Source organism: Thermobia domestica, chromosome 9, assembly GCF_964235325.1.
Source record: "Thermobia domestica chromosome 9, izTheDome1.hap1.1, whole genome shotgun sequence".
In the NCBI taxonomy this organism is placed as follows: domain Eukaryota; kingdom Metazoa; phylum Arthropoda; class Insecta; order Zygentoma; family Lepismatidae; genus Thermobia; species Thermobia domestica.
This window is the reverse complement of record NC_137462.1, coordinates 86824463-86848058: the sequence shown is the minus strand read 5'-3', so window position 1 is coordinate 86848058 and position 23596 is coordinate 86824463. Positions and strand designations below refer to the sequence as shown.

General features: G+C 34.7%; 1 protein-coding gene across 2 annotated transcripts in view; it reads left to right on the top strand.

Moving 5' to 3' along the window:
• The window catches only part of Nle (notchless protein homolog 1), a 51534-nt gene that overhangs the window by 11193 nt on the left and 16745 nt on the right, over positions 1-23596 (top strand). For both annotated transcript variants that reach the window (XM_081771472.1, XM_081771473.1), the window contains exons 2-7: positions 6309-6463; positions 8748-8908; positions 13388-13524; positions 14701-14875; positions 19936-20128; positions 23345-23477. In XM_081771472.1, coding sequence (XP_081627598.1) covers positions 6326-6463; positions 8748-8908; positions 13388-13524; positions 14701-14875; positions 19936-20128; positions 23345-23477 — 937 coding nt within the window. In that variant the 5' untranslated portion in view covers positions 6309-6325. The remainder of the gene's footprint in view (positions 1-6308; positions 6464-8747; positions 8909-13387; positions 13525-14700; positions 14876-19935; positions 20129-23344; positions 23478-23596) is intronic.

Sequence of the window (23596 nt, the reverse complement as noted above, 5' to 3'; positions counted from 1 at the left end):
CGTATGTGCGTTCATGATAAAGGTTTCCCAACAAAATAGCATATATTACATTACAATATATAAAAGACACGTATTGAATTTGGAAACACGGGTAAAAGAGAATCTAACCTAACCTACATAGATATTATGGATCACACATTTGCAAAATTAGACCTAACTTAACCTACAGCAAATATTTCACAAAATAAGGCATCATCACGGGACATAATTCAAGGCATAATTCAGTAATGTATTTAACATAACCGATCTAATCTAAATATTCAAAATTTTCAAGGTACATTGTCATCGAAAGGTACGTACAAAGTAAAATATTACCCTAATATCAACATACATATTTTCAAATTTACGTAGAGGCACACATAAGATTTAATAATTCAATTATACGTGCTTGTAGCATAAGTGGATAATGACGATTGACAAGTTCAGAGACGCGTAACGCCCGTTGACTTAGTTACACATCCTGATTCTTGAAGATGCCATTTGCTGAACTGCTATACTGTTTATAAGAAAAATAAGAAAAGATGTTACCCGATTATCCGCAGGTTTCACCGAATAATAGTCCTCAGGTTGAGCTGGGCGATCAAACTTCGCAAAGTAGGTTTCATCTACTTGCTTATCTAAAATCGAGAGATGACTCCTTCGGTACACCGGCTACACACTCCACGAACGTAGAATATCTTTCCGGTCCGCCGCAGCAACCAGCTTCGATAAATTACATCTCCCATTCCATTACTGCATATGTCTAGTAATGGCGGAGATGACATTCGATGGCTTGTAGCCGAAAAAGGTTTTTCACTAAATTTTGACTTTTGTTAGACTCCTCCGTATCTATTTCTTCCAAATAACATCTTAGGTTAGTCTAAACCATGATTTTGACTAGGTTACAGGCCGAATTACACTTTTAGTTACAGAATTTCTAAAATTTTTGGAGGAGCTAACAAGCCATCGTTTTTCCACACTGAAATCTACTAATCCACTGCGTCATCATACACTCGTAGCCAGGCCTCTATAAACGCGGTTTCTACTATTATATCTTTGATTATAATTTGCATAAATTTTCCATAAATACATATCGATACAAGAATCTAACTGTAAAAATCATGAATTTCTATATCTATTTTAATATCTAACTTACCGAAAACTCTATTCAATGAATAAATAATTAAAAGATTATTCTCTCCAGTCAATTATTTAGGTATTGTCATAGTGACGGAGGACTTCTTTTCACCGCCGAGCCGCCATCTTTTACACTGTTAGTTCCACGTATAGCGATTCGAACGCCCTCTTGCGGCAATAACCAGAGAAATCGCCATGTCAGCAGTAATATAGTGTAACAAGTGAACGTCGAGATAATTCACAAACGAATGAAATCTAATAATAAAACTATATCAAAATATCAATATTTTTTGGTTAGGTTAGAGTTTTCAGGGTGATTTCTCCAGACAGATTTCTTATATTTTCAGGTCAGGTTAGAGCTGAAATACAGATAATAATTCTTACGTTCAAAGCGGTTTCACTGCTTTTCCAGGTACAAATAGCCCACTGCGAGGGCAAACTCGTGGACACTTTCACTACCATTCAAAATCCATTTCAATATGCTGTGCACTGACAGAAATTACTTATATTCACACATTCATTCCTTCACGGAAATGTTTCACAATTTATTTTACTTGTAAATTTTCTATTTGGTAGAACCGTCTGTTCAAGTAAACCCCAATATTGCCTGACAGTTACATATCGAAGATACAACTCAAAGCAGTTTCTCTTCGAGTTTATTCATAAACCGCAGTAGGCTTATACACTGGAAGCTTAGTATAAATAACCGACGGAGAATAGTGCCTGCTGATAGTTCCTTAATTGCCATATCCGTTAATTTAATCAAAACTTGAAAACGGTTATCTGAATAGCGGAATTCTTCTGTCGTATAAAGTTACTGCAATATAACTTATTAGATACTTAATAAGTTGTGGAGTCGACAACATCGTGGAGTTGTACAATATGCCATCAAATTAAAAAAAAAAAAAATCTTCACTTTTCTTAAATTAGGAAGATTGTTACTTTAGTCGTTTCGTTCAATGACTCGATTCGTAGGAAATTAGCTCGTCGGAAAAGTTCTTCACAAATCGAATGGGATAGAAATCATGGTGGTTCCGATAATGTTTCTACAATTATTTTAAACATTGCCTCGGATTCATTTAGAACCGTGTTAACTTCCCATTGTAACACAGTTCTAAATTTATCATAACTTGAAATAAGCAAATATATAAAATAAGAAGAAACTACAGCAAAAACCACCATATTTCTCGTCTGTTATAAAGGACACACAACAGACAATAAGAAACTCTAAAGCCAAAATAGAAAAGACAAAAGAAAATGAATAAAAAAATATGAACCTTATATTAAGATTATGTGCATGAGGGGAAGCAAGCCCCCTAACCTCCTTGAACAACAATTAATATCAAAAAATAAATAAAAATTTAAAAAAATAGAAGTAAATACCTGAAATTTTAGTGTGTTAAATATAATTCGGCAGCTTGATTCGTGAATAAATGTTTCGTCCAAATGTTATAACAAAAGCAAAATTTCCTACTCCATGTATAATAGCCGAACTGCATTCCCATATTAATGTTTTCTGTTGTATGCCCCACTAATTGGATTGACGAAATTAGAGGAGTGATTCACGGTTAAATGTCTTCACTGACCATTAAGCACGAATAACCACTTGAAAATAGTGTTAACTTTAATCAGACATACTAATGGTGACAACCAATGTGGAGGAACATCCACCTAGACATGTGTCGCTAGAAAAATAGCTTAACACACACAAGAAAGTATCACAGTAACACGCGCAAAATTCACCTCCAACAACGAAGCAAAGCACATGGTAAAATCATAAGCAAGACCACATGATGTCAGGTCAGATCCACATTGCCGCACACAAACATAAAAGCAACAGTAAGTGACTCGATGCCAGTAAGGAACTAGAAGAACAGATACATTCTCAAATCCGGAAACAAAAGATCCAAATCACAGAATCGTATAAAGTGAATGAAAGTTTTTTTTTTTTTTTTTTTTTTTTTTTTTTTTTTTTTTTTAAGTTGTCTTAAATTATTCATTAATACATTTTGCTCTCTTATTTTCCTTGCACATGTGCACATGATTGCTAATATGCGTGCAACTACCCCATAAAAACGGTTATTCATGTCAGAAACGCACGAACGTGTGCTTTTCTCGTTTTAAACGATTCCCTATAACGTCCTACAGCATTACTCAAGCAGACAATTCTACCAAATTTTGATAGATTTCTTACATTTTTAGGTTAGATTCGTTAGGACATTGCTCGAGCAGACGGATCTTTAAATTTTCTATTTGATAGAATCGTATGCTCGAGTGAACCCCATCCGACATTCTTATTTTCGCGCAGCAGCCCAGCGTAGTTACTAACGCTAACGCCTTTGATCGATAGACACGCTCGGTCGGAAAGCCTTTGTGAGCTAGCTATCCTGAGTAATTTTTTCTCATACACACTAGGCGAATGTCGGGATTGTGCCGAACTTAAAAGTCCAGGCCTCGTGTTTTGTAATCACCGAGGGACGTTATCCTTCATGCGTGACGGGTTTAAAAGGGCATAGATGCCGAACACCCAAGAACATGTAATCTTAATGCTTATCTTATTTACGTGCAGATTTATAATGTGCGTGCAAACTGATATGCCATAAAAAATAATGTTCTTGCTCAAAATACCTGCGAACCTGTGCAAATTGGCCACTAGGTACTAGTGAAGAATTGTCCGCCATTAAAATGGTAATTTTACGGTTAAAATGAGCGAGTCATGTTTAAATTAAGGGAGCCAAAAGTAGTTCAAAAATAATAAGTTATGAGGAGAAGTAAGTTAAAGTAAAGGAACATAATTAATTTATAAACGAAGTAGTGGTACATTTTGTAGAAATGAAAAATGCTGTAGAGTCTATGTGCACTTAACCGGAAGCGGACATAAGGGAATATGAATACAGTGATTCTATTCCTTAGTCTAACCTAACTTAAACTAACAATTTAGCAAAATTGAAACATTTTTTCGAAGAAAGAAAAAAAAAAAAAGATAACCCCCCCTTCAGCTAAACGTTGGCCGAATGAACATGTATATATAAAGTGTTACATCCTCGTTCATACGTGTATCAACCGTCTTTGACGTATCCCCGCGCTGACGAGGATTAGATTGCTTGCCTTCTTTATTTTGTAGAGTAATATGTGATTTCTACTTTATATTAAATCTGTTCTGACCTAAGGGTTTAGTAGTCTATCTTGTCAACTTGCTCGTGTGCAAAGAAATTCAATATAACGGTTATTTTTTATATTTATGTAACCTTTGATCATTTAAACAGTCAAAGATTGTAGTAATTTTTTGTGCTATTCCTTCGAATGTTATTATTAGGAGTAATATTTCTTTGTTGTATTGTTTCCAGAAGAAATTACTCTTGAGAATACAACTGAACTTCCAGATAATACATTGCACTTGTTATACTTTCTGTCGATTTATACTACTCCCCCACTGTAATGAGAGTCTCGATCTCCAGTTAACGCGTACTTCGCAATAGTATTTTTTGTTTTGGTCATCACTGATTTTCTGGTTTTTCCATCCTTCTGTGATGATTTGTGATTTACGCATTGCAATTGCTTGGTGTCATAGTGTTGATCTTCTACATGTACATGTTCTATGTGGTGGCACTAGTGTGAGGTAATCGCTTACCTAATTTGTCACTCATCATGTTAAGACCTCATATTTCTCCTATTTTGTTCTTGTGTAAAGGGAGAGGGCTTTTCACATTTATTTAGTGTAATGTGAGTATTGCGATTTTCATGTTCTTGTTTTATTTTTAACATGCATATGTAGAAATGAGTTCGTTAAATAATGACAATGGTGTTTTAAATATATTTTATCGCTGAAAATGACGTAATTGCCACATTACAATTTTATTTTTATTTATTTATTTATTTATTTATTTTACTCCGCGATTTGGAATTAGTTTATTTCTTTTTCTTTCTTGTTTTATATTGGTGATTTTCTTTCACAAATATAAAGTAACTCATCACTTTGTCATTTTTCATTTAACCGAATTCAAGTTTTGATTAATTATAAAGTATGCCAACTAAGGAAGTTTTCATTTGATTATATTCAGAAAAAAAAAAGTGTGACTAAAGTTATACACAGTGTTTATAGACATGCACGGAATGTTCCCTTTCATCTTCGCGTACATTTCGAGCTACTGATTGTATATCTATAATAGCCTGTATATCTGTTGGGTTCATTTTACGTTATTTTCAAGTGCTATCCTTGCGCGCACACGATAAGCAACACTGGGTTTACTTTCGACCATACATGGAATTTAGAAAAACTACAGCTGTCGGAATTAGTTTTTCCAGCGGAAGGATACTAATGTAAATTTTATCTCATGCCGTGAATTGATTCCACTAACTCGTCTAAAAATATGTCATTATTATTGAGAATATCAAGATAGTGATTGTTGTAGTTGAACGTGTATGCTGTAAAGGGTTGTTAACTTAAGTCGCTCAATCAATAAAATTTACCAAGTGTTTCCACGTCGTTTTCAACGAATTTCACGTAGAGAAAAGACATATTAAGATGAAGGACTTATATTCTACTTCGCAGATGATTTATTGCAGTGAAATAGAAACTATCCGTAGTACCTACTTATATAGTGTGTCGTACTCATTCTTTGAATATCGAGACCGAACTTAATATTTCACATATTTCACATTGGTAAATTGTACATACTTATTAAACAAATGATCGTATACGCATATATCGTCGTTCGTACTGCAATATGTCGAATATCAAAGAACGGTCATTTCCACTTTAACATGACCAATCCAAAGTCCCTTGACAGTGGATGTGTATCCAATGTAAAAATAACTCTTGCTGTTGATCCGAATCATGCTGGTTCTTTCAGAAAGCTGCTGCCGGGAAATTCGATTACAAAGTTATGTAAAACTGGAAATGACTGTTGTCTGACATAGAACGTATTGCGGTCAGTATCAACGACATTTCAGAAGAGAAATTCGTTATCTGGTATATATATATATATCCATCTATTTTAATGTGCCAAGATATGTTTGTTATTAAAGTAAATTAACCCATAAAACCGGTAAGATTGCTCAAAGTTCAATTAAATAAAATTACAGAAATAATTCTTTTCATCTATTTAGTTAAATATGCTTGTAAATGAAATCGATGTTATTTTATTTAACCATTTTATTTAGATTCTGTCTTTATTTATGTTTCTCTGTAGGTTAAAAGCTATGAAAGATGGACAAGAGTGAAAATCGTCACATTTTGTCACGATTCAAGTCAGAATCAGGGGAAGTGGCGGGAAATCTTTTGGATTTACCTCTAAATACAACTGTAGAGCAGTTACAGTTAATATGTAATGCCATATTACAGCAGGTAAGCTTCAGTGTTGTCAATTTAATTCATGTAACTCCAATAGTTTGTAGATTTTCTTTATCATTACTGTTGATAAAATATTGTTTCTTTGCTCACTTTGACTTACTTCGCTCATAGTTGTAAACTTATGGACACTGAACTAAGTCCGGAAAAAAGGGCATGAAATATACGTTTTCACGCGTGTTGAAAGTATTTTTGAATAATTGTTTTCTATTCATCTGCTCTTCAAATTATTTTCTGTGCCTATTACACTTCTGCGTTTTATTTCTTTCTTCTTAAAACTAAGTAGTATCCGTGATGTGCTGTACATCAAGTTGTATTATTCCTACATGGTATATACTGTGTTTTTTACGCTTATCGTATGTTTGGATATGATGGAGACTAAGATTAGTTAAGGTGACAACTTGAAGAACTAAATTGACTCATGATTATAAATATTCACTTGGGTTAAACTTAGTATACGTGTGTCACGTAGTAATTGCAAAATGTTTAAATAGAAGCTTCCATCTTTCTCAGCGGCGTTTACTTCCAAGCATCTACAGCAAACTTATCACATCATAGATCATCCATCATTATAATATAAAAAGATCAGAACAAGAATGTTTCTTCTAATAGGAATATTTGCAAATACCTCGATATTTTAAGTAAGAACAATTGCACTCTTGAAATTAAAAATTTGAACTTTCACAGAACTCCTCGTAAACTTTTCTTGATATCACTCAAAACGTTCCTAAATAGTGTAGATGTACTATGTGATTGTCGCCTTGAGACTATGAACCGTGCGAAAGTTCCGCTTAGAAATAAGGTAGTTATTTCAATAGGTTTTCTACTGCTTTTGGCTTCCGTAAGTATCCACTTACTAATAATACTATTCCATCCATTTTTTTTATTTTTCACACAATATAATTTGTCAGGATACCTTGTAACGTTTCAAGATTTATTTTCATGTTTCGTTATTCATTTGTTTTCCAAAAAAAGTTTAAAATGTTGATATCTATGCTCGAAAGATTGTTATTATACTAATTCTAGATGCCGACTTAAAACGAATGTGCACCTAAGAAATTTTGTGTATAATTGGCAGCAATGGCATGAATAAAAATGCTAGAGATTTTGCATGCTTGAAGAAAAAGGAAGTAATTAAAATGTATACAGATTGACCTATATATTATTAAGAAATAAAAGTAAAAATCTAATTATTTTCGCCATTGAAAATAATTAATTTTCTGTATATTAGCAGAACGATTTATACAAATTTCAGAGAAGTAATCAATCTACGTTTTGAAAAGAAAGCAGCTATTTCCATCTTTGTTTTTAATTTAAAATTAGTATATGTTGTTCTGTAAAAGGGAGATGGAATCGACATTTGCAATGATTTTGTAAAGAGTAGCTCTTTGGTTTTCACAAAGCATGATCTCTGGTATTCATCATTTAAATATGTAATAAGATACCATTTCTTGCCAACTGAATTGGAGTAACTAATTTATTCAAAGAGAATAATATGTTCCAGTTTGAAGTAATAACTGAAGCTTTCTTGGTATCGTGATGAATATAGTTGTTCTTGGGCGATCAGCCAGGTGAATTCCACGTCGTCCAACGTTTCGAGAACTGACAACATTGTTCTCGTCTTCGGGGCATATTTTAATTCGTTGAATTCACCTGGCTGATTGGCCGGGAACAACTATATTCATGTTTGTAATACATGCTGTTTTAGGTTATATTTCAAGCAAATGCATTCTGGCTATTGCATCTTATGATCAAATGTATAATAAGCAATATGCAAATTTTGTCGATGTTCTTCATCTTAAACCTGAATTTATATTTCGTTTGCCAACTTCTAAATCCATGTTGAGTAGTCATAACGGTATGATTCCCTAGTACAACATATCTGCAAATAAGGAAGTACTTTTATTATTCATTAAAGAATTACATTAATTTTTCAAAACACCGAATTATGTAGATGGATCTGGTAAAGATTTAGCAGTAAGTTCAGATAATATATAATTAAGAAAAATCTCTGTGACTTGGTCGTTACTGAAAATTTTCAAGAAAGAGGCATGATTTTCGAAAAAAGGGTATAATATCAAAATCTGGATGCAAGATTTACAAAACAGTATTTAAACTTGGATATTACTTTGCCATTATTTTGAAAACAAGGTTAAAACAATGGTTTTGCACAATCCTCATAATGTTTTCATAATACGTTGCTATAATTTTGTAACGTTTATAATGTTTTCATAAACGAATATAAATAAGATAATAATCTCACTTCATTTATTTTGTAAAGGCAGAAGAAGTCCCGTTCGTGTTTTTTGTGAAAGAAAAGGAGATTACATCCTCACTAGAGGATGCACTGAAGGATGAACATCTAAATACAGAAGAAGTACTTGATATTGTCTATCAGCAGCAGGCCATCTTCCGAGTGCGTGCTGTAACTCGGTGTACAAGGTATTTGTTTCATCTTTTAAGTGCACTGATATATACAAAATTGTACTCACCTTCTTATATTCCTATGTAGTCTTTTGCGTATAGAGGGCCACATGAAGAGGAACTTCACAGAAGAGTCTAGTATTCTTAAATCCCTCAAGGTATAATAAAAACAGGGTAATAGCTAATGTATTAGGTGTGCTTAACGTACTCTCAGGGATATTATTGTGGAGTGACGTATAGGAGTGTGGTGCTCCTAATATATTTGTAGGGTTTTTTATTTATTTTATTTTTTTTTAATACTTCGAATATATACACCAAATTCATAGAACTTTTAAATTCCACTGATGCTGGTGCACAAAGCATGTGAAGAATCTATTACTTAATGTGATTTGAACTGCTTTCGGTCCTTAAAAATTGATACTCGTTAAAAGTATTAGAAATATAGAAAATTACATAAGTTCTTATAAGAATATAAAAAGTTACTGTAATTTTGTATCTTGTGTAATGTTTTTTCCATACGTTCTGTTAACAGTTATATTTCTAGTTGATATTTTAACAAGAGTTCTAATTATGTTAGATTCTTCTTAACTAATAAATAATAGATATTTAAGACAAATAAAGCAGCAGTTAATAATACGTTAAAATCGGAAAGAAATTAGAGTATTAAAAAAAAGAAAAAAGAAAAAACCAACAACAACATGTAAGGTGTTGTTACATCTCGAAACTTTTAACACAAACTAAGACTAGACTTTTAGCCTTTCTCTCGAGAAGCGACATTATCATTAAGTTACACTTTCACTCTTATTATTCTGTCGATTTCATAGAGGAAGGTTTTTCTCTCTCTCTCTCTCTCGTTAAAGCTCGTATTTTACTGTTTTAAACTACTGTTTCAGTTTACATTACAATACGTAATGAATTGAATGTAAGTTTGTAACAAATCTTAATAATGTGTGTATGAGTGTGCTTGTTACGTTGCTGATATTTGTGTATTTTCAACATAAATCCAACATTAGACGAATAATAACCAAGATCGATTGAGGTTCATCATTGTTCCTCTGTAAACATCTGTTACTACTAGTTACTTTTCCCTAGTATTGCCCAAGATTCTACATAACTTACATAAAAGACCTTTCGTGACTAACGTGTGTGGTTTCTATACATGTCCCGATTTCGATCCTGTTTGGGGATACTTGCCATGGATACTAATCCGACTAGTAATTTTAAGCGTAGTTATAAGCTTTTCATGTAGCATTGATGCTGGAACGCTAGCCAAGCAATAATTACTCACAAACTTCAGATTATGTTAAATATTGTTAATAACTCTAAAAGAGCTAAGTAGCTTATAAAGTAGAGGTAAAAATATGCACTCTGTTCAGGGGAAATCAATATTGCTGACGGACAACATGAAGGTAAAATTCCATTCTACCATGATCTTGGGTCGTAAAAGAGGTAATGCTGCTGACTCCTTTATCCTATAGGTTTCCTGAAGTACCTCCCTTAACGGACATCTTCATAATTCGAATAAGCTTCTTTGTACTAGCAAAAATATTTATTATTGGAGAGAAGTCCTTTCTGCGGTCTTGGTGGGCGCTCATGTGGTTCGGATACGACGATAAACTATATGTCTACGTTTCATATAGCCTGTAGGCGATGAACGGGACGCTAAACTCCAAATCGACCGAACTCTTTTCTACAAACACGGACAAGAATTGTTCTCAGCTAAAATGTATTTAGCACAGAAAATACTTTCTGCAATTTGAGAATAGTTCTTTAATTTCACCCCTTCAACTAATCCAGCAGTTACAGACAAACTTCGATCAGAGATTAGTGTCCGTAGGATTACGCGGGAACAACTATTGCATACTTTTTCCCTAAGAAATTCATACAGCGTTATGATCAACTAGTTTTCTGTACGTGCTCAGTATTTAGTAATAATGTTGCACTTTCTTATTGGGTTACCTTTTCTTTTAATACAAGGACTACCCAGAATGTGTTCACGTTTTGGAATGAAAAGAAAAGTGAAAGTGGACGATTTTTATTATGTACATTTTAAACCGACACTTGTACACTAGTTTCCGACATAGTCGCCGTACAAGTTGAGGCAATTATTATAGCGATGAACGAGCTTGTAAACTCCTTTGTCATAAAAAGTTGCTGCCTTATGTCGTCTTCAAAACACTGCGTTCCTAGCCAGGTCTTCATATGGGTAAACCAATGGTAATCATTTGGTGCGAGATCCGGACTGTGTGGTGGATAGTCGAAAAATCTTATATATAAAAGAGAACGTACAAATCCTTTGTTCCCTCATCACGCTAATACGGCTGAACCAATTTCTTTCATTTTTGGGGGGTTATTAGGATTTGGACCCTAGATGGTTTTTATCATATCACTTTAATTTTTAATTACCAGTGTCTTGAGATAATTGACCATTCAAGTGTCCATAACGTACAAATCCTTTGTTAGTTCATCATAGGTAAAAATAAACGTATTTATATGCAACCCGCATGACCGTGTCACTCGGCGGGTTAACATAAATGACAGGCGCTATAATGTTAACATTTACTGCAATCACTTGAAAGCGAAAAAGTAAAAATTATCTAAGTAACAAAGTTTATTGCGTTCCGGGGTGACCGCAGCGAAGCGGGGCGGGTTAACATAAATGACAGGCGATATAATGTTAACATTTACTGCAATCTTCTATGGTTTTTATCATATCACTTGAAAGCGAAAAAGTAAAAATTATCTAAGTAACAAAGTTTATTGCGTTCCGGGGTGACCGCAGCGAAGCGGGGTGAACGCTGCTAGTCTTCCAATAAAAACCTTGTAAGAGTTTCTGAATCCGCTTGACTGAGTGCGAACGGGCTTTGCTATGAAACAGCAAGACTTTTGCACTCTTGCACTCTGTAATATTTAACAATATTGTGCAGCTGTGGTTGTTGCTCCACGTTTCAAAAAGTAGATTAGCAGTACACCTTCTCTACCAAAACAGAGTAGTCATAAATTTTCTTGCAGACTTTTTTTTTTTTTTTTTTGGAACTTGTGTGCTTCCACTCCATGGACTTTAAAAAAAAAAAAAAATCCAAGTATAGTTTCCAGTAACGAAATTATGAGTGAAGGAATTGCCGTCTTTGTTATAAGCTTCAAGGAATTTCAACGCGGCCGCCATCCGCTGAGTTCTGTGTTCCTCTGTCAAATTTTCGGAACTGATCTTGCACAAAACTTACGGTAGACTAACTGTTCGGTTACAACTTCATACAATAATCTTTGTGAAATTTGCTGAAACTCAAACGAGAGCTCTGTTATCGTAAAACGGCGACACATGACCCTTTATTATTATTATTATTATTATTATTATTATTATTATTATTATTATTATTATTATTATTATTATTATTGCCACCAGTTCATCTATCACAATGCTCAGTCGCCCACTTCATTCTTTATCGTGAACGTTTGTGCGGCCATCCTTAATATTAGGTACCAAATTCTCTCTCCGTTTTTACTCATTACGTCTTTATCGTCATTCACACAGTTGTCGGTGAATGACAATTGGTTTAGTGTTTTTTTGCCAACAAAATTCGTATGATTGACCTCACTTCACAACTGTTGGGATTTTCAGATCGGAGCACTATTGCTAACAATAAATTATGAACAGAACAGAAGCAACACAAACTACACACGTCTACAGCTGGATGCGCGCTGAGTGGACGGAAGTTCCTGCAGAAAATGGCGGCGCTCGCCCCGCCCCTAGCATCACCCCGCCGAAACATGACTTTCTGGATAGCCTTCGTGTAATCAATAAGCCAATTAAGGAACTTTGTAGAGGTTCGACTTATACTTGAGGAGAAAATTATTACAGAATATTTTGCAGTAGACTCCCATATAAACCTCCCCCAGTGGTACTTTTGTTTCTTTACAAAGGTGGATTTTCTTTTCATTCCTCAAGTAATTTGAACACTGAATACAGTATTTCGATATTAGAATATTTTTACATTTATGACTAATGCATTTACAATATTGTACTGTATTTCCTGTAGCTGCATACAATTTCTACATGAACCGTGAGTAATCTGAAAGTTTTGTAACCTCTCTGTAAAGGGCTTCTCATTTACGGAAAATAAACTATCATAACCGTGTCCGTAACTACCTATGTCTAACTATTTAGAGGCTTCGCTTTACTTGTTTGACAGATTTGATAGAACTTGAGAATAAATCCCGACCCTGTCGGAGATCGAATCCGGGCCGTCGTGATTGCTCCGAGAGACACTTTACAGAATATATCATTCTAAATCTTAGTAGCTTGTAGTGCAGAAATAAGTCAGTGTTATAAAATTTGTTACTTTACTTTCTTTGTTATAAAAATGCATAAGCATTTACAGTGTACGTACAATGCCCAATATACATAATGCATATATTATTTATTAAATATATTACAATGTGTACACTGCGTTTTTTATTGTATTTTATTGTTTTTACTTTTTACTTTCTGTGTTGCAGTTCTCTTCCGGGTCACTCGGAGGCTGTCATCTCTGTAAGTTTCAGTCCTGATGGATGTCGCTTGGCCTCTGGTTCGGGGGATATGACTGTTCGTTTTTGGGATATTTATACTCAAACTCCTCATTTCACCTGCAAAGGTAACTTTATCTCCGTTTGAAGTTAAGAAAAATTACTTCCAATTAAATTTGCTGTGTTCAAAATAATCTGTGATATTGGAATTTTCAGATCTGTGTTATCAGACGTAACTGCATAGTTTCTTTATAGTTTTTTTTTTTCTGGAATTTTGTTTTCGTTAGCTAACAGAAACATTTGGTCCAGAATTTTTGTAGAACGTAGCTGTGAAGACAACATATATATCGTGTTTTTAAAGTCAATTTTAATAATAAACTTTGTTAAATATGTATAAAGATTTTCTCTGAACAGCTGAGAAAATCCATATCGACATTTGTCAACACTGCGTGTAAACTTGACACATTTCACAGTCTGTGGTCCGATTATTCGAATAGGGCAGATATGTGTAGCACGTGTACTTCTTGTTAGGTAAAAATTGAGTGAGCGTTGTTTCTGTACCTACAAGTGTTTGAGGTTTGGTTTTAGAAAAAAGTGAAAAGAAATGGTGCTACAAACGTAAGAAATCTGTAGGAAAAACTTTTCCTCTTCTGGAGGAAAGTATAAAGCTACAATTCACAATCGCGGCCAATGCCTATGGCAAAACATGCTTGCCTGTCACAATCAGCTGGAAAACGCATGTTGATTGCATTCTTTGACTGTCGAGGTATGATTTATGAACACATTATTCTCCCAGACCTGCACTAAATATTGATCATTACAGAACAATGCTGCAGACATTGAAGAAACACGTGGCACGAAAACGAACACACATAAAGAAACAGTCGATATTGCATTATGGTAATGCCAGATCACATATGATCAAAAACAGTTGTTTCTTACTTCAAGAAGTGAATGTTTCAGTAATTCGATATTTCATGTAGTCGAGATTTGTCAACACAATTTAAAAAAGGATGACGTTGAACACGTTTTAAGACTGATCAATAAACCATAAGAGCTTGTCATGGGTTCTTAGACAGCATCGTACAAGAAGAATTCAGGAAGGCATTTGAAAAATATCAGGAACGTTGGGGCACTTGCTTTCGATTCAGTGGTCAGTACATCACGAAAGATAATCACTTCCTTACTGATTAAGGTACCTATAGTTTCTTTCAACACTTTGTTAGTTGTTTTGAGACAACCTTTCTGTTTTGAAATATTTTGTATTTCCACTTCTTTTATAAGAACATTTTCGTAAATTTCAGGACACAGACATTGGGTTTTATGTATTTCTTGGTCTCCCAATGGTAAAAAGTTGGCTTCAGCGTGTAAAAATGGGGAAATATTTATTTGGAATCCAGAAGATGGAAATCAAATAGGAAAACCACTTAGAGGCCACAAACAGTGGATCACGTCCTTGTCGTGGGAGCCAATACACAGGTAAGCAATGAATTTTGGATTTAAACATAAATATATATATATACTGGAGTGAATGAACTATATTTTTGATGTGCTAAGGGGAAAAAGACACAGACCCATCATATGGAATATATGCATAGTTTTCAATCAAATTCCAGCTTACACATAGTTTTGTTGGAAAATAGTATGGATCATAGAGTTATAAAATAAACTCTTGAGGTACAATTAGCACTGCAAACGAGTTGCCCTTAAACCATGCGTGAGTATGGCAAAAGCACGCTTGCGTGGCATTGTGTGTTATGAATGACATTGGTTTGAAGGAAGAAAATCTCAGTTTCTTGTGCGGCTTATCGCTGCATAGAGACATTTAAAAGAGAAAATGATACACCGTTTCACGCTGAAGTTTCCCATATCTTTAGATATGGGAAAATTATTTATCTGAAGAAGTATTTTAATGTATAAAACTATTGTCGTGGCCCACTTCCGGTTCCTCGAACTGCAGCGACCTTGCTCACGTCAGCTACCTTAAAAGTTAAAGTTCGTATTATTTTAATCATGTATGAGGAAAGGTTAGAAAACCTCAAAGCAATTGATAAATTATCTACTGAAAATTAGTGACAGTTAGGGACGTACCAGGGAGTTGATCCAGGGGGTTTGGACCTTTAGAAATCCCGACTTTTCTGTAAACATAGTGTAATTTTAGGAGTAATTTTATAAATTTTAATGTAATTTATCCTCATGTTGAATTTGGACGCCAGAAAAGTTATGAACCTCTCGAAATAATTTCCTGTGTACATCCCTAGTGACAGTAGCCACGTAAAGCTGACATGAAGTGTAAGCAAGATCACAAGTTGAATGCATGGTTGCAAAAAGGAATAAATATGTTTGTTTAATACAGCGATCATTGTTTATTATTAATTAAAGCATTCAGTACATTTTTAAATATTCGCACATCATCACAAAGTGATTGAAACAATAATATGAGGTATCGTATGTACTACAGTTTAATCTTTGCTGTCACTTTCTGTTTTATTCCGCTTGATCTAGATGAAATTAAATCTAAGCAAAATATGTCTGTGCATTAATCATGCTGCATAAAACACACACTAAAAAATATGTATCACATAGCCTTATTAATATATGCATTGTCAGTTGATTGATCGATTGGACTTGGTTTCAGTTCCGGGACTAGATGAGACGGACCACTTTCTACAGTGGTATCCGATCCACTACTCGAGTTTGTACTGGAGGCAAGCACTTAATTGCAGATCAAGTTTTTGAATTTTAATTTGATTTGAGTTTAGCGTCCATTTCAGCTTCGAGGCTATATGAGACGTGGACCTAGATCTCAACGTGGGATCCAAACCACATGAGCTTCCACCGGAAACCAAACCCGGATCTTCCACACCATAGATCAAGATCTAACCAAACTCAGAGCTCTTCGTGGCAATATGGTTAGCAGATGCGTCTTTGGCATGGGAGACCCGGGGTCGATTTCTGGAAAGAGCTCTTGTGATTCGGATCCCATGTTAAGCTGTAGGTCCACGTCTCATATACTGACTCTCTTGCTACTGACACGGATGCTAAATTCAAATCTAATCAAATGTTTTAGCCACTTGACTCCAAAAGTTAATATTTGAAAGTGCCATGAGTGCTTTATTGCATTGTTGTATCTTGTCAAACGTTTTCAGTGTATCCTTGATTCTACTAAAGTTACCTGTCAAAAGTGTATTTATAGATTGGTTTGATGTCTGTTAACAATAATGATCTCGTCATTATTTCTTTCAAGTGAAAACGTAAGCTTGGAACCTATTGTGCAATTACGAATCACTCATTAATTTAAACTATATCGTACAAAGGAATAATTCTAGACAGTGATGATTTCAAGGAGTTGGCCCTAGGGAAAATTTTACTTCCGGAGCAAAGAAATTCCCTGGGATATTTCTCAGTTCGGGCAAACCAGGTTACCACAATTTTCGAAGTACTAGTTTCGTACACTGTTTATTTAGAGTTCCCCTTCGTTTGAAAACTAAAACCCTTACTAATTCTATCTGCTAAAGAAAGAAAAATCACAATTTTCCTCTGATCAAGAATTTGAACACAAAAATTCCAATTAATGTTTTGAGAAGCAACAGCAATCTCATTTTTGTACTCTAAATGACCATGCACTTGATAGTTTCCTGAAAACCATTAATCAAACTTGTAGTCAAGGACCATAAATCTTTCTTTCAGTTTAATGTCCCATAATTTTCCCTTTAGGCTAAGGGAGACGATGATTAAGGCAAGAGAACGATGATGGAAGAAATTGGTGGAATAAGAAAGTTGGAGGAAACGAAAGTGCCCCGAGAAAACTCACGGACACGATATTGTAAACCACAAACTTACTTGGCTTAGGATCGAACCAGGGACCCCACGCACCAGAGGTAAACGCGCTACCACTGAGCCACCGTGCTCTCCAAGGACCATTCATGTTTCTTAATCAAATCTGTCAATCAAATCGGATGAGTCCTTCCTTCATGAACACCAGTCCCAACTTCATTTTCTGATGACTGCCAAGATGATAAAATACTGATTTGGTTTAACATGCATCAATGTATTTTTTTCTTGGTATTCGTAATAATTAAATTACGAGTAATACGTTAAAATTTTAATGTGTTACTTGCGCTTATTTCAACGACGTAATTAATTTTCTAAATAAAACATAATTATTATTTAGGAGCGTAATTATTTTTAATTCGTAGAAGTCTTCTGGGAACTATATTGTATGATAGAAATAATTATTATTAATTACAAAGAGAGATTACCACTCATCCTCCAGGTAATTTGCATGTTAAGCTTAGAATGTTCACGACAGTTAAAATGATGCTCTTTTAAGGGATATTTCTCGTACTTAGCAGAAGTATGTATTTTATTTAATTAATTTATAGATTAACAGGGCAACCATAAAGCAGTAAAAGCATAATGGAATTTTTCACCTATGGTTGGTATCATATCTGTGATTTTGACCATTTTGCATATCCAAATTTGCTAATTTTATAAGCATAATAAAGCATAATTTACAGAAATAAAGCATAATGCTTAATGCTTTTTATTCCAGAACCTGTATATGTGTACATCAAACAAAAATATGTAAATATATTTTGTGTCAAAGAAAAAATGATCAACAAAGGCTGTTATCTATGCCGCAAACAATGGAATTCAACTACCTTTACGCATAACAATGGAAAGTTTGAATTCCTCCTCTCTCCGCACTTTCCGCTCAGAAGGATTTTTTCCCCCTCACTTTGTGTTAGAAAGGCAGACCAGGCTGGTTGTGCTTATTCCAAGATGCCAAAATCAAGAGTTTATGCGATCTCAGAGAGTAAGAGAATTCTCAACTGACCATTTCAAAGTACAAGGTGGTAATCTACTTTGTACTCTTTATTCTGAATTCATTAAATATGAGAAGTCTACAGTGCAGCTACGTGTTTCTTCTTGGAAACATTGTTTAAGGAAAACTACACAAAATGATGTAGTATTTATTGATGTAATTTTAGTGGGAAAAATTAATAGTTTCATATACATTTGTAATAGAGATGCTTAGAAATGAAGTATAATTGAAGAAACAGCATATTAAGGCATTATTTAGGAAAATGCATAATAAAGAATAATGTAACGAAAAATAAAGCATAATATACAGTTGTATAAAGCATAGAGTTGGTTGCCCTATAGATTAACATATTTCGCGTAGACACAACATACTATATCTTGCTTAGATTTGGTTTGATTTGATTTTCAGTTAACACCCTTTCAGCAGCGAGGTTATAGGAGACGTGGACCTACAGCTGAACGTGAAATCTGAATCATATGAGCTCCCGTTGAGAATTGAACCCGGGTCTCCCGTGCCAAAGGCGTATACGGTAACTGTTTAGCCACGAGGGAGCTCGTATATCTCGCTTAGGCGCAATTATATATATATATATATATATATATATAGATATATATAGATATATATAGATATATATATACCTAAAAAACCATTGCGTTATTTCATGCACCGAAAATATTATACTCTTTTAATCCATCAGTAACATTGTGTTTTAAATAATTGATAAGCGAGTTCTAATCAGAAATCTTGTTTAAATCTTCACTTGATAACATCGCTTACAGATTGAAACAAAGAGAAAGCGACTACCTTTCGCCATAGAAATGGAAAACAAATTACTATTCAATTGGTATACGTTAGTAGCTGGAATCTGATAGTGGCGCCGATTGTACTTCTATAACTCTGTGGTTTGAATAGTCAGCATTCAAGTTTGAAAAAATACACAAGGACAGTTTCTGTTTGTTAATCCTCAAATTTATTTATTTATTTATTTAACAGTCACCAGATACAGCTCAGATGCCATTTTATACTGGATATTTAACAACAATAACAATGGAAAGGATTTGGGAAGGTATCGGCCAGGGCCTGGTTTTGGTAGGTACCATCCCGGCATTTGCCTGGTAGGACTGAGGGAAACCCTAGTCAGGATGGTCGGCAGCGGGAATCGAACCCGCGATCTCCCGAATGCGAAGCAAACGCTCTACAACTTGAACTATGGCTCAAACTTGTTTTATAAAGTGATCAGACGCAATGAAACTTCATTTTCGTCCAGAATACAGTAACAAAAAATATGTAAGATAAAAATTCTCATTTTTGATCTTAAGTTGGCAACAGTGCTAAAGATAGAACATTTTTTCTGTTAAGTACATAGTAAACTTCTGTGTATCCGAATGGGTAGCTCATGAACCTTTGATATGCGTGATTTTCTCATCGATTTTCTCTGATATTAAAGTTTTCGATGCTGACCAAGCTTCGTAAAGGAATTGGACTTGGTTTGAATTAAGACATTGCTAACCCTAATTTAAGAAGATAAAAACAATAAAAACGACAATTGATGCCGTGATGTATCACCGTAATTAGACAGCGGTCGTGCTTTTCAGATTCATTCATGTGTAGTAGTGTCATTGATGATGATGGTAGTGAATAATATTATTAATAGTATTATTATTGTAATATTGTTACACTTTTCTGTTAACAGACGTATTTCTTCTTTCAGAAATGCTGAATGTAGAAGGTTAGCCAGTTCTTCCAAGGATGGTGACATCAGAATATGGGATGTAATATTGGGGCAGACACAAATCACATTATCAGGCCACACTAAAAGTGTGACGTGTTTAAAGTGGGGTGGATCAGGGCTTATTTATTCGTCTTCTCAAGACAGAACTGTGAAAGTTTGGCGAGCAGATGATGTGAGTAGTAGAGGTTAGTTTATATTCATTTGATAGATTTGTATCCTCTTAATGTAAAGATGTAAAGTCAATTCGATGTTGAAAATTGAAAGTGAAAAATTGCGGAATAATCGGGAAGTGAATCCGGGTCTCCAGCTTATCGTTCGAGGGCTCTAACCACTACACTTGCAATCTACTCTTTAATGTAACCCGTTCATGAATATAGAAGATTGATCGACTTATAAATCCAACAGATTTTCAAAGTTTATTTACCCTGTGCAAAACTATGCTTCTATTACAAATTATTTTATATCGGACCACGCACAAACTACTTTGGAGCAGAGACATAGGAATTCCATTTCATTCTTCCCAGCTGGTTTTTCGTAGGCTAGTGAGAGCAATGTTGTAGACTTCAGACCAAACATTTTTAACAGACCAAATGCACAGAAACCGATTTAACTGGTTTCAGGACTTTCAGATAGGAATATCTTGAAAAGAAGTAGCACGGATTCTCGTTTCACACTGTCCATGTGGATTCACACCTGATTCTTAAACGAGAGATGTCTTTCCGATAGATAAGGGATCATGATGGTTTCCTAGAAATAGACAAAATTCATATTCACTTTTTTGTCCGCTTTAGGTATCTTCCCACCGTAACCGTATTTTTCTACAATCACGATTCCCTGTAGGGAAACTCGCTGCATTAGCGGTAAAACTTGGTATGTCCCTCGTCAGATGTATCATGGTTTGTAATTGCCCGAATGTTACAATTGATAGTGAGAAATATAGGACTCATCTAGTGTTACAAACGTTCTAACGTTCTTGATATTGCCAAGTGCGTTTCGTAGGGTTTTGGGGCAGTTTGTCTTAGTTCAGCAATGTAGCCTCACAGGATATTGTGAACTTGGCTCTTATGTACGCACCGCTAGCTAAGACGGCGACAAATGATTTGGCAGACAATGGCCTTCGCTATATTTTATCTTTGGGCTGTCATGTGTAGATGATGGGTGTTGCTGGTCTACCAGTTGATGAATTCCACGAAGCATCTGACGCGACACTTTTCGCTGTAACTACGAAGGGGGCCCATTTTTGTTGGCGAATTTTCTGTTATGTGTTTGCTTGGCCAAGATATCTTTACCTGTACTACTCCGACAGATAAACATTTTCCCGATACTTAGTATTCGGTTGTATGAGAAATGTGCATGGAAAAGAGCCGTGATTTACTCTTCCTAATAACAGCCCACTTTCGCTGGCATTTTACGAGTACCAACACATCGTTTTCACGCCTGCAAAATTAGACACCACACTGAAAGCGACGCTGATTTCATAGATCTGGCTTAACTACACAGGTAGGATTGCTAAATCAGTCAGATACAAACCGATCAACCTTCTGTATAAACACTGGATTGCATTGTTCAGACTCAACAGGAGTTGTGATAAAGTCCATATGGTATGGAAGTACGAACACCTACCTCAAGAATGAAAGATATGTGACTGTTCAGGAAGCGGACTGGGTACATAGTGAACAGTGCACCAGTATACTAAACGCAAGACCTGATTCGGGCTCAGTCTCGAACTTTTTTACTCTCAGAATATCAAAGAATTTCATAATATAAGGAGAATGTATTGATTCCTTCAATTTTCTCATACAGTTAAATATTTTTTATACTGAGGAACTTAAACTAGAGAGTGAAAATGGAAGACCAGGTGTAAATTAGTAGGGGAATAAAGTAACAGTAGAGTGAGAAATATAGAAATGTATAAATTGGCGACTAGCGTCGGAATAATAAAATCATTTTGGCAGGTCCCAGATTTAATATTCTGTAATTTTCCTATAGTTTCGTTGATTTTTCCCAGCTGCCTTATACAAATAATAATAAGAACTTGACGTAGTAGACAATCCCAATTCCTTTTCTATCTCAGGAAAAAAGAAAAAAAATAATGTAAACATACATAGCCCAAGAAGTTTTAAAATAATGGTAAATAGATTTCGTGGTGAAGTAGTTCTATCAGTTTTGTAGTGGAAGTCCGAGATTTAATCTATCTCATGCGCACATAAAAGCATGTGTTTGAAAGGACCAGAATAATTATGTTTTAATTTGCGGCCAGATTAATACTTACACCCTGAAATACTGGAAGAATATTTATGGGAAGCATGGTGGATCACTGGTAGAGCTCTCAGTTTTGATGCGAAGAGTCCCTGATTCGATTTCAGATCTTTCTTTTCTTTGTTGTAATTAAAAGAACAAATGTGTAATCCAAAACTCTGTGCAGAAGAAAATAGAGTAAGCTATATTATAGGGTGTGGTATAAACTTTTGTTTCGTTTATGAAATGCACTAGGTGACTGAATACATTTAAAAGAAATAAATAATGGTAACCACAATAGTATTCCCCTTTCAATTCGAATGACAGAATTTATGTATGATCTTAAAAACAATTATATTAGGTATCGATTACAAAAATATGAAAGAATACAACCTGAAAAAAGGTAGCGACGTAATTCATTTAGTTACTTCGTGAGCACACAGTTTCTTGTAATTTAAAACTTACTGCATCTTTACTCTTAGTACATCTATTGACAGTGGTAACTTTTGTGAGTATATTTATAATACATTTTTGTAATGTTGGGAAATATAAGTATTTCTGTCCTTTGACGAGGAGACAAGAGTGCTATCTTGTATCATTTTATTTATTTATTAATCAGTTAAGAAGTGTGGAAGTGTTTTTACCATGTGATGGAAGCGCAGTTCACATTAGGGACACAGGGTTAAAGTATCTTTTGTATTGTAGAATAAACTTAGTGAAAAATTGTGTCGTTATAATAAAGTGTCGCTCTTCATTTTGAAAATGAAGCTCGCCTCATAGTCTACCTTCCTGACTTGTTACTGTTATCCGAAACTCTGTCATCTTATCGGGGCTCAGTTTCTACGTTAAGGAAGAACCTCAACGTAGAAACAACCTCAACGCAATAATTTCAGAGTTCAAAAGTTAAGAAGGAACATTTAAAGATTCTTAATTAGATCTTGCGATATTACTTCTAGGATTTTTAAGATAATCATGAAACCTTTACTTATCTAAACGATAGGGCCTGATGCATTATATTAAATAATTATTTAACTTCTCCAGTAAGGACTCCAACTTACCGAGGAGGGCATACAAATCTGACGAAACATTTTATAAAAGTTCATATTAAATGGACCTTTTTTTCTACAGGGTACTCTTAATATCATTTCAGGGAATTCTTTGTCGAACACTTCAAGGACACGCTCATTGGGTTAATACATTGGCGTTAAGTACCGACTATGTGTTAAGAACTGGTCCTTTTGATCCTGTGACAGAGAAGAAGGAACAGTATCGACCTTACAGCAGTAAGTACTTTAAAAGTTCGTAGTCAAGAACGTTAAGTTTTGTTACCTAAATTGTTTTTCGTAATATTTTTGGACGTAGTTGTCAGAGATCTTAGTATTATTTATCTGTTATTAAAAGG